General features: G+C 42.2%; 1 protein-coding gene across 1 annotated transcript; it reads right to left on the bottom strand.

Moving 5' to 3' along the window:
- Window positions 1–1059: 1059 nt before the first annotated feature.
- On the bottom strand, window positions 1060–14584 carry LOC149309490 (proteasome subunit alpha type-2). Its single transcript, XM_089532564.1, has 8 exons — window positions 14502–14584; window positions 11568–11644; window positions 7511–7643; window positions 6205–6327; window positions 5113–5194; window positions 3422–3495; window positions 1499–1556; window positions 1060–1410 (listed from the first exon to the last, which is right to left on the bottom strand). Exons 1-8 carry the CDS (start codon window positions 14540–14542, stop codon window positions 1294–1296), a joined length of 705 nt encoding a protein of 234 aa, XP_089388690.1. The 5' UTR covers window positions 14543–14584; the 3' UTR covers window positions 1060–1293.
- Window positions 14585–14674: the final 90 nt, after the last annotated feature.

The following is a 14674-nucleotide window of genomic DNA, read 5'->3' as shown; positions in this document are numbered from 1 at the left end:
GCAGCAACTGAACCCTCTGCTACTATGAGCAGTGCAAACTACCTTGTTTTAAGTTAAAAACAGAGCACCTTGTATACTTAAGGTAAGCAGTAACACTGCTCCTGTCCCAGCAATAGTGAACATAAGGTGTGATGTAACAAGCAACACAATTATCACATTAAAGCCCCCATCCTGTAACAATAATAACCAGTTGAATTTGTGTTCCAACAAGTTATAGAACAAGTTTTTTAAAAATGTAACATTCAGAGCTCATATTACAGTAGCTGAACTTGGAAGCTTTTTCTATGCTCAGATATCCTATCTTGATTCTGGTATATACAGAAAATTCATGAGATTTTGGAAATAATGTTCACATGGAGGTGAACTAAGGACTAAGTCCAGACTAAGGACTTTTCCTGGGTTCAAACTTTCTTCCCTGTACTTCCAATGAAAACATAAGACTTGAGAAGATCAGAACCTGCCAAGGATGCTCTGCCTCATTCTTCCCCCCACCCCCTTCCCAAACTGCTATCACATACAACACAGGGACTCTCCCCACACATATACCTCTCTGCAACTAGTTGGCAGAACCTAATTTCTTCAGGGAAACAGGATTCAAAAGGATGACTCTTCCCACACACCTGATAGCCTGATGGCAGAGCATTCATAACACACATGTACCCCTCAAGTTACACCCCTTCCCTTCAACTAACAGATGATCTCATGTGGGCAGACATTCTAATGAAATTAAAGCTTGTTTTCAAAATAGTTATCATTGCCTCCTCTGACCAGTAGTACCTGTCTAACAGGCCTTCTATATTTATGCAAGGTATCGGCTTCTAGTTTTAGCTCTTCTTACAAGTTAACTGCCACCACAGAGGCTCGCGTAACATCTGAAATTGTCTCTCAGACACAAATTCAGAAAGTTTACTTGCCGAAACTATTTAACTACCGTATTTTAGTTAAGAGGCCCACTCCAAAGGATTTTAAATTAAGTTTTAGAGTAATGGATTTGTCACAAAAATATGAAAAATAAGTTAACTTAATATAGTTAATATCCTCTATTGTTTCAACCAGAAGTTACAACACCCTTTATATGTTTATTTTTCTCAGTCTATGAACTCTTGTACAGTGTTTAATGTTTTAAGAGCAATAATTCCATATTTCAGTATCGTACAGTAGCATTTGAATCCATAATATTTCTTTAAAAATCTATCAAATAAACAGAGTAGAAATGAGAGTGCAGAAGCCAATATTTCAATGGCTAACATAAAAAAAAGAAGAATGTATCCAGGTGATTTTCCTGAACCCACACTATGCAATTGCAGCCAGGTAATCCTTAACCTCAGTTGGAGTAAGTCTTCTAAAACCTGCCTCATTACAGATGCCAACTTCTATGTTATCTTCTGTCATCTGTCCTTCAAAACTCTCCTAGAAAAGAGAGAGAAAAAAGATTTACTTAAATAAAATGTATTTGATATACTAAAGTTTTAACAAACTTTTTTGGCATATTTCTCACCTTTAATGTCAAGATAGCAGTATGAATAGCATCTTCAAGTTCTAAATCTTCATTATACCTGCATAAAGAATAAATTTTTCTAATAAATGTAAGAAATTTTATAAAGTACTACAATCGCAATAGCTAGAATTCATGGGATTGCAGGACTGCTTGCACATGCTTAAGTTTTGGTTTTGCAAAGTACTCTGTATGCTATGCTCCTTTTGAAACACCGGCAGAGAGCCCTATATAGCTCAGGTCTATATCTTCTTTTAAGAACAAGCTTGGGCTCCCAAACGCTACAATGGATGACTTTTTTTTACCCTTTTACCACTTTTACAGGAAAAACAAATGGGACATGTGATAAGTAACTGCTCACAGGCTATTTTAGTATTTTATCATATTTAAATAAGTATAAATATTTTATTCTCTAACTGTAAAGCACCATGTACATAGATGACACTATATAAATAAATTGTTGTTCTTGTTATAAGCTGCTTTGTGTCCCAATTCTGCAAAAGGGCAGGATATAAATAAAATAACAACATCATTAGAAGTAGCAGCTTGCGTTATAGAATGAGTTGGATTTACTGCATCCATTCACTAAAGAACACAAGATTTCCATACATTCTTAAATTACAATATGGCAGAATTCTACAGTAAACACATACAATCCTGTAACTCATAGAAATGCCAAGTTGTACCAACTAGTTGTTTAAGTATTAAAATTGCTTTCTTCCAGTCTGAAATAAACAGAGATAGGAAGACACCGCACTAAGCTGCTAAGAAAAGCAGTGACAGCAAAGGGGCTGGTGTGAGGGGCTATAATTTACTCCCCACTGCTTTTCCATTATACTTAGAAAAACGAGTTGACTCTTGAGCAAATCTGTGTTCTTTAGTGAATGGAACCACGGGAACTACGTAGTTCCTCAAGGTCATTCAGGCAGGTGAAAGGATTCACCCCCAACCTCATTTAGGTGTCAAAAAATGCCTGCAAAGCCTTACAGGGCACTATTGGCTGTTTTACAACATTTTGAGGTTTCTTGGCCTAATTTTTTAGACTCAGTCACTTCCTGTAGGGGGGAAAAACATGACCACGTGGGCCTCAAACAAGTGAAAAGACTCAAACAGAACCCCAAGCATAGCAAATTAACAATATTGCTCACCAAAAGCTTTTGGAGGATGCTATTGGCCATCTGGAGGACAAAAGATTAACCTCCACATTTTTCAGAGATTGTGACCTTCCAAGGTCCCAAGGCAAAAGTGGCTCTGAACCCCTGGACATTAAGTCCAGTGAATGGTCGGTATGGATTTCCCTCCCTAACTGCCAACCAGGAGGAGGAGATCAGCCCTTTGTGAGCATCTTTCCAACTAAGCTATTAAGTCACATCCCTTGTTAAGGCCTGTTTGACATACAAGCAAGGTAGTTTGCTTCTGAAAGCCAGCATGGTGGACTAGGACTCTGGAAGACCAGTGTCTGAATCTCCGCTCAGCCATGGGTAACCTTGTGCAATTCACACTATATTTCAGAGGTAGGCAGTGGCAAACTGCCTCTGAATGGATCTTACCAGGGTCTTAAGCAGATGGGCCTGATAAGCAGGCCACAACTGCTCTGACGTAATTCACGCCCAGCCCCAATCTGGGCTGCCACCGCAGTTTTCAATTTTAGGCAGCCCTGGCCCTGGTTTGGGGGCATACATCATCTAAACACCACGCCCCCAATGCATCCCAACAGCAGACCTTTTGGCCTGTCTGTTTCAGGCCTAAGAAAACTCATGATAGGTTTGTCACAGGTATGGCATAGGCTGGAAATGATTTGGCACACAACAACCACCACAAAGGATGCTTCTCCCTTTCCTGATGCTATGTTAATTTGTGAAGGATAGCCATTTTCATATACTGTGAATCAGAGTACTTGTAAAAGAAAATTGTCAGTGACATTACCTCTTCTCAAGGAATGTTTTTCCATTCACATAGTTCTTCCCCATTGCAGTTGCTTTCCATGCAAAGTAAGCCCCCTGAAGAAAAGATAGATACATGACATCATGATACCATATGCTAAAGTTATTTTTTATGTCACTGACCTATACAGTAATACAGTTCTATATGCAACTATCGACTTGGAAGCCTTTTACTTCTTTCCATTTACTTCAGTGCTTTAACACCAGGCTCCAGAAAAAATAAATTGAGGTCTACAGTCTCAATTCTACAACAAAGCACTCCTCTGTTTGATTCATTTATGCCAGTGTTGCCATTCAAGAGCTCACCCTGCAGGCTTGCCATATTGTAGTTTAAGCCCAAAATTAAGAAGCCATTTAAGAATTTGGCATGAGACCTACAAAAAAAGAAAAATGGCAGTGTACATTTATTAACTTTATCTTCACTTTAATAATACTGTGGTTTAAGTATATATGCTTTCAATAGCAAAAATCGTTAAAACACAAGAATCTGACACTGTGGTGTTTTAGATATTTCTTCACTATTACCACAACTGATTTGGGCAACAGGGCCTCCATTACATTCCACTGTCAAGGAAATAGGTCTCAAGAAACTAGAGGACAACAGTCCAAAAGACACTGCAGAAATAATCCAGTTTGAGACTGCTTTAACTACCCTGGCTCAGTGCTAGGGAATCATGGGAATTGTAGTTTGTTGTGGTGCCAAAGCTCTCTGACAGAGAAGGCTAAATGCCTCACAAACTACAGTTCCCAGAATCTCCTAGCATTGAGCCAGGGCAATTAAAGCGGTCTCAAACTGGATAATTTCTGCTGTGTGTTTTTGACCAACAATTCAACTGCCAGGAAATAGATAGTAGTGGGCAAGATGGACCAAACTATCTGATGACATTAGAACATGTCCTAACTCAGAGCCATTCTGGCCTTTAATGCTTTGATCCACTCACGTAAAGGGAAGTAGGATAAATCAGTGACCTGAAGGTAACAGCAATGCCAAAGGCAGGAGAGCTGTGCCAGCAATATCCAAAAGGCTTTACTTATTATATGGAAATAAAGATAGGACATAAATTGAATCTACATGTTTAGAGGTTATAGTTTTAAACAGTAGGGAGAAAGTAGCCAAAGGAAAGTGTTTTTCTTTTATAAGGCTAGATAGTCAGTTACATAGTAAAACTAATGGGCAGCAGATTCAAGACAGTAAGAATAAATGTTCTGCTGGAAAACATGTAATTATAATTTATGGAAGTCATTGGCAGAAAATAAAATAATAGCAAGCTTTAAAGGAGAATTAAGCAAAGTCACAGATAAATGGCCTAAAAGCATAATGGAATCTCCATCCAGAAACAGTATACTGTTAAGTATTTGTGGCTGAGTTGTGAGGGGCAAACAGTGGTAGAGGACTATTCCCTCACATCTTAATGAGCTTCCATGTTGAAATCAGGATATGGAACTAGATACATTTTTGGTTTAATACAATATGTCTAGTTCTATGCTGTCATAATTGTAAAGCTGATTAATGAAGAGTCTATCCCACAGGTGCCTACTATTTCCCACATTCCTGATTTCATGAAAATATTTCATCCACAGAAAAGGAATATGGGGTTTTTAACAGATATTTAAAGAGATACCTATGTTAGCTTTCTATTTAAAAGTATGAAATATCCAGTTTTTAATACTTACAGATGGATCAGACTGGAATAAATATGGCCGCCCCTCATTCCATCCACATATTAGCAAAGATACTCCAAATGGACGTACGCCTCTGCCAGACAAAATATTTGGAAAAGCTTATTGACATAAGAAGTCAAATGGAAAGATCAGTTACTTTAAGGAAAAATCACCTTAAGATCAGTGTTATTGATGCTATTGATGCAGCTATGACTAAGGTATTTTTCATTTCCAAGAAAGTTCTTCCTTGTAATAAGTGTTATTGTACAGGCTGGAGAGAAGTAGGTTCTAGCCAACACTCAGGCATGAAACTCACAGAGTAATTTTCAGCCAATCACTTTCTCTCAGTCTAATCTTTTCAATAGCTTTGAGCATGAAGTAAGAAGGAAGTTTAGAGGTTCAGCACATCTAGAAGTACAGCACCCCCAGGTCACAGGGAGAAAGACAAATTAGAAATGTAACAAATAAACAACTGTGCTCTTGGTTCTACTCCAATGCCTTGGAACACAAGCCTGGCATTTAAAACTGAACAATCCTCTCCAGAAACAATTATCCCAAAAGTAGAGTCAAACAAAAAAGCGCAAGACTAAAAGTATTTTATTTTAAAGCTCTTATTGCCAATAACTAAAGCCTTAAGAGAAGCATTTCACTCTTCTGTGACGATGGAAAAACATTAAATAATCATGGAGAATTGCCAAATGATGGTGTCATGGAGAAGGGGCAGGTCTCTCTGGGGAACTGCAGAAGAAGACCAGAAGCTTCTTACAGTATATCTAGCATTCAGGCAAGGCTACACTACTGCTTGTTTCTCCAGCATTAAATTTTTCACTTCAGTAGACTAGAAGCAAATATCTCATCAAAGCTCAGTAATGGGAGACAGTTGCAATACAGTGCATTCTAGTAAGAAGTGTACAGCCCTTAGGAATGATAATAAAAAGGAAAAATATGTAAGTGGTCCTTTAGTTCATACTTTAAACCTAACATCTGGTACACATTTGTAAAAAAAAGGCTGGCCATGACCAACCTTAGTTGAAAAGAATGTGAGGAGCAAGTCAAGCAACCATAAACGTAACAGTAGAAGAGTTTAGAGAATATATAGCATACCCAGATTGTGTGTATTCTTGCATCACAGAAGCAATCCTCTGTACAAGTTGAGCTGTTGGAATAGGCTCATGATAAACCAAGTAGTATTGCTGGGCAAGTTTGCGTGCTCTGTGGACAAGAACCCTGCCAAAAGGAAGTGCATAAAATTATACACCCATATAATTTTGCAAGGTGGGCAAAATACAGGTACAAGGACACAGTGAAGCGCCACAACCCACCCACATTTAAAAAAAATAACTGTTAAAAACATTGGTTGAAAAAGCTCCCTTAGGGATTTGCCACACACAGCCCAGCATTCACTTTCTGATAGACAAAAAGGTCTTATTTGGGTTTAAAACAGACCAGAGATGCTCAAAGTATGGCACCATTTTCCCCCATGGCCCCCAGAGACCAATGAGGATCCTTTCCACACAATCTTTAATTAAAAATAAAATAATAAAAAAATAAATAAAAATGCACTTCTTTCCAGGGATAGGGAGGTCTGTGGAAAGACAAAGTCCTCATAGATCAAGACAGGGACATATATAGCCTTCAGACCTGGGATAGTTGCCCACTTTAGCTTAAGATCTAACATGTGGAGAGTTTAAATGGAAAATCCTTAACATATTTAAAGTAACACAAGTAAAATATCTTACTGCTGGATTAGAAGACCAACTGAGTACAGCACCTAGATTCCTAAATGTCCAACCAGATGCCACTGGGAAGCTCAGAAATACCACACACAATACATACTGTGCAAGTATTGTACTAAAATACCCCGCATCTTATAATGTCTTCCAACCTGGCTTGCATCAGCACTTTTCACTTACATCCAGCCATTAATTAGTGAGTAGCTACTGTAAGCTCCACCGAATCAGGCCGTAATTCTCCAATTATTATTCAAAAGCTGAAATTAGCTCATTAATTGATATCACAAGCCAAGTGACTTTATAAAGATCCCTAAAATTAAGGGGTATGGAACACTCAAGGCTGAGAGTCTTCTCTGTCTAATTCTTATCTTGCTGCACGATGAAGAACCTACAAATGGGCTTTGAAGGTTGGCAAACAAAAGTCCTGTTCATAACTGCAGCATGTACATGGGAATTAAGCACAGAGCAGTAGACATCTGCAAAAGGCAGGATACATAATGAGAAATTATGCATGTATGCTTTCCCTTGCAGACACCCATGCCTTCTAGGGGGCTAAGACTGGTAGTTCACATTGAACTCTAGTGGTGAAAAGGATGCTGAAATGGCATCTCGGGCCTACAGCAGAACAAGAAAGACAAAAATTAACTGTCTTAATATAATATGATTTTTCCAGATACCTGTAATCAGGGCCCATGCCACTGTACACCAAGCCTATGTGTTTGGTAATAGGCTCTACCTTGTGCACACTCCGTTCATCATACAGAATGGACTTCTGCTTTTTCTCTGTTGCCAATACCACACCATTTGCAGCTGTATAAAGAAAGCAAACATTTTACCCAACATAGCCAAAAGACCTTCCTCCTCTTTCCCTTATGTTTCTTTAAACCAGGGGTAGGCAACCTGCGGCCTGCGGGCCGGATCCGGCCCGCCAAGGCCTTCCAAGCGGCCCCCGAGCACTCCTGCCGCCGATTGCCGCCGATTTCTCCCGTTTTTTTGCCGCTCCGGGCGCCATTTCGTTTTTCAAAATGGCGGCTGAAATCTCGCGAGACCTCAGGATGGCAAAGGTCACACGAGATTTCGCCGCCATTTTGAAAAACAAAATGGCGGCGCCCATGTAGCAGGCCCGTTGCAGCCCCTAGAGCACTCCAACAGGGCTCCAGGGGCTGCAGTGGGCCTGCAGAAGGCTCCACCTCGCCCTCCGCCCTCCTCCTCCCAAGAGCAGGGAAAGGAGGAGGAGGAGGCAGCAGAAGGAGGGCAAAGCCAGGGAGAAACGGAGCCAGAGCAGCAGCTGCAGCCACAGGTTGGTTCATTGGGGGAGGGGGTTAGGTGGGTGTTCTTTGCAAAATGCCCTCCCAGTAGTACATTTTGGCTTTTCTTTGCTTGCTGTCTTTTATTTTGAATTGCATTTTAGTAATCTCCATGCCTGTAACTTTAATATTAATACAGTGGTACCCCGGGATACGAATGCGCCGCCTTACGAAATTTCCGGGTTACGAAAAAAATCCATTTAAAAAAACTGTTCCGCGTTACGAATGTTTTTTCGGGTTACGAAAAAACTTTTGGTGCTTTTCGGCGCTATTTCGCACGAAATCGCGGCTTTTCCCCATTAGCGCCTATGGCTTTTCGGCTTGCGAAAGCCTTTCGGGTTACGAAAGCGGCAGCGGAACGAATTAATTTCGTAACCTGGGGTACCACTGTATTATTATTTAATTGCCCTGGTGTTCTTTGCAAAATGCCCTCCCAGTAGTACCTTGTGGCTTTTCTTTGCTTGCTGCCTTTTATTTTGAATTGCATTTTAGTAATCTCCATGCCTGTAACTTTAATATTAATATTATTATTTAATTGCCCTGGTGTTCTTTGCAAAATGCCCTCCCAGTACAGTGGTACCCCGGGATACGAATTACCCGGGGTACGAAATTTTCGGGATACGAATAAATCCCATAGGGATTTATTGCTTCGGCTTACGAAGGTTTTTTCGGGTTACGAAAAAACCCCGGCGCTGTTTCAAATGGAGCCGCGGCAGAGCCGCGGCTTTTTTTCTATTAGCGCCTATGGCAATTCGGGTTACGAAGGTTTTCGGGTTACGAAATTAACCGCGGAACGAATTAATTTCGTAACCCGGGGGACCACTGTAGTACTTTCTGGCTTTTCTTTGCTTGCTGCCTTTTATTTTGAATTGCATTTTAGTAATCTCCATGCTTGTAACTTTAATATTAATATTATTATTTAATTGCCCTGGTGTTCTTTGCAAAATGCCCTCTCAGTAGTACCTTGTGGCTTTTCTGGGTTGAAAGAGCGCATGTTTCCTGCCTTTTATTTTGAATTGCATTTTAGTAGTTTCCATGCTTGTAACTGATTATTATTATTATTATTGTTATTTTCACTTGCCCTTGGTGTTCTATGTGTTCTATGTGCAAAATCCCCTCTCAATGAGAAAGAGGAGGAGGAGTGTGACTTTCCAAAGTGCATTTCTGTGTATTTTTGGTGCATTTATTGCTGAAAGGTCTGCTGTAACAATGATAGCAGTGGAGGTGGTGGTAGTGATGATGATGATGATGCTTCTGTGGAAGCTCCGCCCCTGGAGGGTGGAAGCTCCACCCCTGTTATGTGGCTCTGCCCTGGAGGGTGGAAGCCCCACCCCCAGCATGCGGCTCCGCCCCGGGGGTGGACGCTCCACCCCTGTTATGTGGCTCCGCCCCTAGAGGGTGGATGCCCCACCCCTGGCATGCGGCTCCGCCCCCCCGGAGGGTGGAAGCTCCACCCCCCGGCTTCGGCCCCCCCCCAGTTGTCTGAGGGACAGCAACCTGGCCCCCGGCTCAAAAAGGTTGCCTACCCCTGCTTTAAACCTTCTCTGCTTAAAGCGGATAGCCACAAGACATACAACTCTTGTGTAGCATTTTATTTTTCTATAATTATAGGATCTAATTCAGGTTGTCCCTTAAATACAATTATTATATGTTACCAAATCGTAACTGAGGTTTTCTTAAACAAAAACTTTAAAAAAGAAGAAGAAGCTGCTGGTTCTACTGCTACTTGGACCTCTACCTTCCAAGTACCTTCTAAGAAGCAGAGCCCTCCCTCCAGTCCATCTGCTGCCATCCGGCCATGGAGAGAGAGATGCAGGCCCAGCTCCATTGGGCCTGGCCTAGATTAAGAAGCAGAGCCCTCCCTCCAGCCCATCTGCCTTGGTCCAGGTCTCAGAGGGAGAGAAGAACTGCTGGACCTGACCCCCTTTCCCACCACCATTCCCTTCTCCTTTTGTGCCATGTCTTTTAGATTGTAAGCCTGAGGGCAGGGAACCGTCTAATTAAAAATAATAATTGTAAGCTGCTCTGATAGCCTTTAGGGCTAAAAGGCAGGGTATAAATACCGTAAATAAATAAATAAACAAACACAATTCAATAAAATTTTAAAATTCATTGTTTATCTATTTTTAACTTTTATTAGACACCAAATACAATTTAGAACTCTGGACATACTGCCATTTCTCTTTTTAATCTGAAAGCCGGAGCTTTCCCTTTAATACAGGGGAAGGTGCTTGCATGTGAAACACTTTACTTTCTCCATGGCTTGAAAGTGTAATGCAAGGGATTCCCAAACAAACTTCCATCTCCACCCCACCCCTGCAAAACACTGACCAAGTTGAGAATTGCTTAGCTTCAGACTCCAATTCATAGAAAAGGAAAGGGTTATGGGAGGTGGCAATGAGGTTATGGCAACTAACAGAAGTAACAAAGAGAGAAGCAATAATACAAATTTTAAAAATTAAAGCAAAGATAAGTTATACACATGAACTAAACAGACGAATACATGGCAAACTGCAACCAACACTCACATGTATTATTGACACATATTATGTTATCACATATTAAAAAATACAGCACACCCACTGAACATCCTTCTACCCTACTAGTTAAAGACTGAAGGCTTGTTTCAATGAGGGCCTGTACTTGCCAGTAAAAAGAGAGTGGAGAGCAGGCCAACCAAACCTCCCTAGCCTAAAAGCATCCAACGAGAAGACTTTCTCCCACATCATCACCAGACAGGCCTATGATGGTGGGAGGACTGAGATACAGCTCTTCCCTAAGGATCTTAAGACTCAAGCAGTTCACATCGGGAGATATGGTCTTTCAGAAAGTGTGGAACTAGGTCATATAGGGCTTTAGAAGTCATCACCAGCACTCTGAATTGTGTCCAGAAATAAACCAGGAGGTAGTGAAGCTTTTTCAACAAGGGAGTTATTTATACCTAGTCAGCACTCTAGCAGCAGCAACTAAGGCAGTGGTTCCCAACCTTCCTAATGCTGCGACCCTTTAATACAGTTCCTCATGTTGTGGTGACCCAAACCCATGAAATTCTTTTTGTTGCTACTTCATAACTGTAATTAAATAGGTGTTCTCCAATGGTCTTAGGCGACCCCCATGAAAGGGTCATTCGATCCCCACAGGTTAGGAACCACTGATCTAGGGCATGCTGAAGTTTCATTCAACATAGAGTGCATTACAATAACCAACACAGAATGTAATCAAGGCGCATGTAACATTCTCTTTCCTGGCCATCATATTATATCCGTGTGAACCGCCACTTCCCTCATCTCCTCTGCCAAGTTTCTAGGCAACCAGGGAAAAAAAGCTGACTCTTCTCCCTGCTCTTAAGTCTAAAATTGTTAAAGCAAGTACATGTGACATACGTTAGTAATATTTCTATGAGCTTACTATTTTAGTATATATTTACCTTTAATTCCAACAGATGGTGCTCCTGCTGCTACAGCTGCCAAAGCATATTCAATCTGAACCAGCTTCCCAGAAGGGCTAAAGGAAACCACACAAGTCAGTCATGAGACAATTAGATGAGAAAACATTTTCAAGTATGTAAAAAACCTAGTACTGTACATTCTTTACTTGTTTTCAACAACTGAATAATAGGTATACTAAAGAGAATATGACAATATGCACATGAAGGAGTGTCAAAAAATTCATTCTCTTCAAATTAACTGTCTATATGGATACAATTGTATGGACACTTTCTTGAGAGACATTCCACTTAATTCAGTGGGATGCACTTTAAGTAAACATGCTTGGGCTTGAAGTGTACATTTCATACTGCATGAGTTCATGTCAAAGCCAGGCAACAGACTCCTGGTAATAGCAATTTAGCAACAGCACTTTGAATTTCTGTACTGCTTCATAGTGAACTCAGCACTCTCCAAGCAGTTTACAATCTGTAAGCCAATTGGCCCCAACAATTAAGGTACTCATTTTACTGACCTACTCAGGCTCAGTGGATCCTGGAGCCCAGGGATTGAACTCAGAACCTTGTGGCTATGGATGGCTGCAGTGCTGGCATTTAACCACTGAGCCGCCAGGGCTCCATCCCAAAGTGAACGCTTCTAGAAAACCCCTGAAATGGTTTTACTTTCATTTTTTCATTTCAGTAGGAACCATTCATAACTATAACTAAGGCCTGATACAGACAGGCCAAAATAAAGCTGCTTCGAGTCACTTTGGAGGTATGGTGTTTCAATGATGCATGTGTCCTAAGAGTCTGGAAGCTGCACCAAAGCTGCACTCCAGTGCTTAGGAATGGAGCATGGCTTTGGTGTGGCTTCTGGACTCTAAGGATGCATGTATCATTTAAGCAGCATACCTCCAAAGTGACTCAAAGCAGCTTTATTTTGGCCTGTTTGTATAGGGCCTAAGACTATAATCATAAAAACTCTTTGGCCTGTTCCAGACTGCCAAAATAAAGCTGCTTCGGGTCTCTTTGGAGGTATGCTGTTTAAATGATGCATGGGTCCTAAGAGTCCGGAGGTCGCGCCAAAGCCATACTCCATTCCTAAGCACTGGAGCGCAGCTTTGGTGCAGTTTCCGGATTCTTAGGATGCATGCATCATTTAAATAGCATGCCTCCAAAGAGACCCCAAGCAGCTTTATTTTGGCAGTCTGTAACAGGCCTTACTGTCTGAAGAGAACAGGAGTACATCTGAGTAATCATCTACACAATGCCACTGTACAGATAGAAACTAATGAAGGTTAACTACAAACCAGACTGAGCTTTTAAAGGGCTGTATTCAAGAGAAGTCATTTACAAGATGTGAACAGTGCCCCAGCTAAAATTCTCACACAGATGAGAAGTGAAGACAGACTTGTGAGTCTGTAATACTAGAAAACAACTGATAAACTTACTGACAAGCCGATACCTTATTGTGGGGTTTTCTTGGCAAGCTTTGTTTTGGGGGGGGGGGGGGGGTTGCCGCCTTTGCTGTTCTGAGGCTGAGAGAGTGTGGCTTGGCCAAGGTCACTCAGTGGGTTCCTATGGCCTCCTGGGGACTGCAACTCCAGAGTCCATAGTCCAACACACAAACCACTACATCGAGCTAGTTCTAGCATTAAACCCTTTAAATAAAAATAATCTAAATGCTTAAAAGATGTATTAATATCAAAAGCCCTGGGGAGCAGTGGTTAAATGCCTGTATTGCAGCCACTCACTCAGAACCACAAGGTTGCGAGTTCAAGACCAGCAAAAGGGCTCAAGCTCGACTCAGGCTTGCATCCTTCTAAAATGAGTGCAAAACTGTTTCATTCCCATTGGCCCTATACAGACAGGCCAAAATAAAGCTGCTTCGAGTCACTTTGGAGGTATGGTGTTTCAATGACACATGCATCCTAAGAGCCCAGAAGCCACACCAAAGCCATGCTCTGGTCCTAAGGACTAGAGTGCAGCTTTGGTGCAGCTTCCAGACTCTTAGGACGCACGCATCATTGAAACACCATACCTCCAAAGCGACTCGAAGCAGCTTTATTTTGGCCTGTCTGTATCAGGCCGTTGTAAAGTATGCGCTGAACTATGCCAGCCAAGAGAATCTGAACAAAGCAAAATAATTCGGTGAGAGATCTGAGTCCAAAGGCATGAGCAAAGTTACCGAACGTCGAATGGGGAGGAGGAGGAGGGGAAGACGTGAAGAAATGGACCTTTTCCAAACAACTATGACAGACATTGACTGTACGTAACCCACATGCATCTGAGGAAGTAGGCTCAAATCAACGGCCAAACTGATTCTTTCAGGTCCAAAACACAGTGCAACCTGCCATGAAAACCCAGCGATGGGGTCGCTGTGAGTCAGCAACCACTTGAAGGCACACAATAACAACAACAGGAAGGGTTCCCACTAATGAATCAGTGTGGCTGTTTGCCTTTTGGAGGGGAAGGGACTATTTAATCTGCCTTTTAGGAGGGGGGGTTATATTCCTGCCTAAGAGTTGCTTGCAGAATTGAGAGACATAGCTGTGTCAGTCTGGAACATCATCATCCAAAGGGCTCTTGCAGCACCTCTGAGGCTTATCTGAGGTCCAAGGCTGTCAAGGCTGTCTGAGAGTGGGGCACACTCCCTGGGAAAGTGGAGGAGCCTCCTTCCCTGGAGGCCTTTAAGGAGGAGACAGAGGGGCTGCTCTGATAGGGAGTTCCTGCATGGCAGAAGAGGCTTGGACTGGATCAGGGCCCTTGGGTCTCTTCCAGCTCTTGCTGTTTCATAGCCCAGAGATGACTCCACAGACCCGGCCTCGCCTGGCCTGGCCCCACGCAGACTCCCCCAGCGGCCCACTCAGCCTGGGCCTCCCTTCCTCTCCACCGCCTCGAAGCCTCCCTTAGAAGAGCCTCTCCTTCTTCTACCTGAAAGTAGTGAGGGAGAAGCTGTAGCCACGCTCCGCCATCTTGACCCACACAATCCCGACGCTTCTGCGCCTGCGCGAGGGAGAGCTAGAGAGAGGAGGGAAGGAGGAGGTCACCTCGGCGCATGCGCAGGGAGGGAGGGAAGTGACCTCGGCGCATGCGCAGGGAGGGAG

This window comes from Sceloporus occidentalis, unplaced genomic scaffold (assembly GCF_023333645.1).
Source record: "Sceloporus occidentalis isolate IW3139 unplaced genomic scaffold, rSceOcc1.0.p SCAF_7, whole genome shotgun sequence".
NCBI lineage: Eukaryota > Metazoa > Chordata > Lepidosauria > Squamata > Phrynosomatidae > Sceloporus > Sceloporus occidentalis.
Note: the sequence above shows the minus strand (reverse complement) of the source record. Positions and strands in the feature narration are given on the sequence as shown.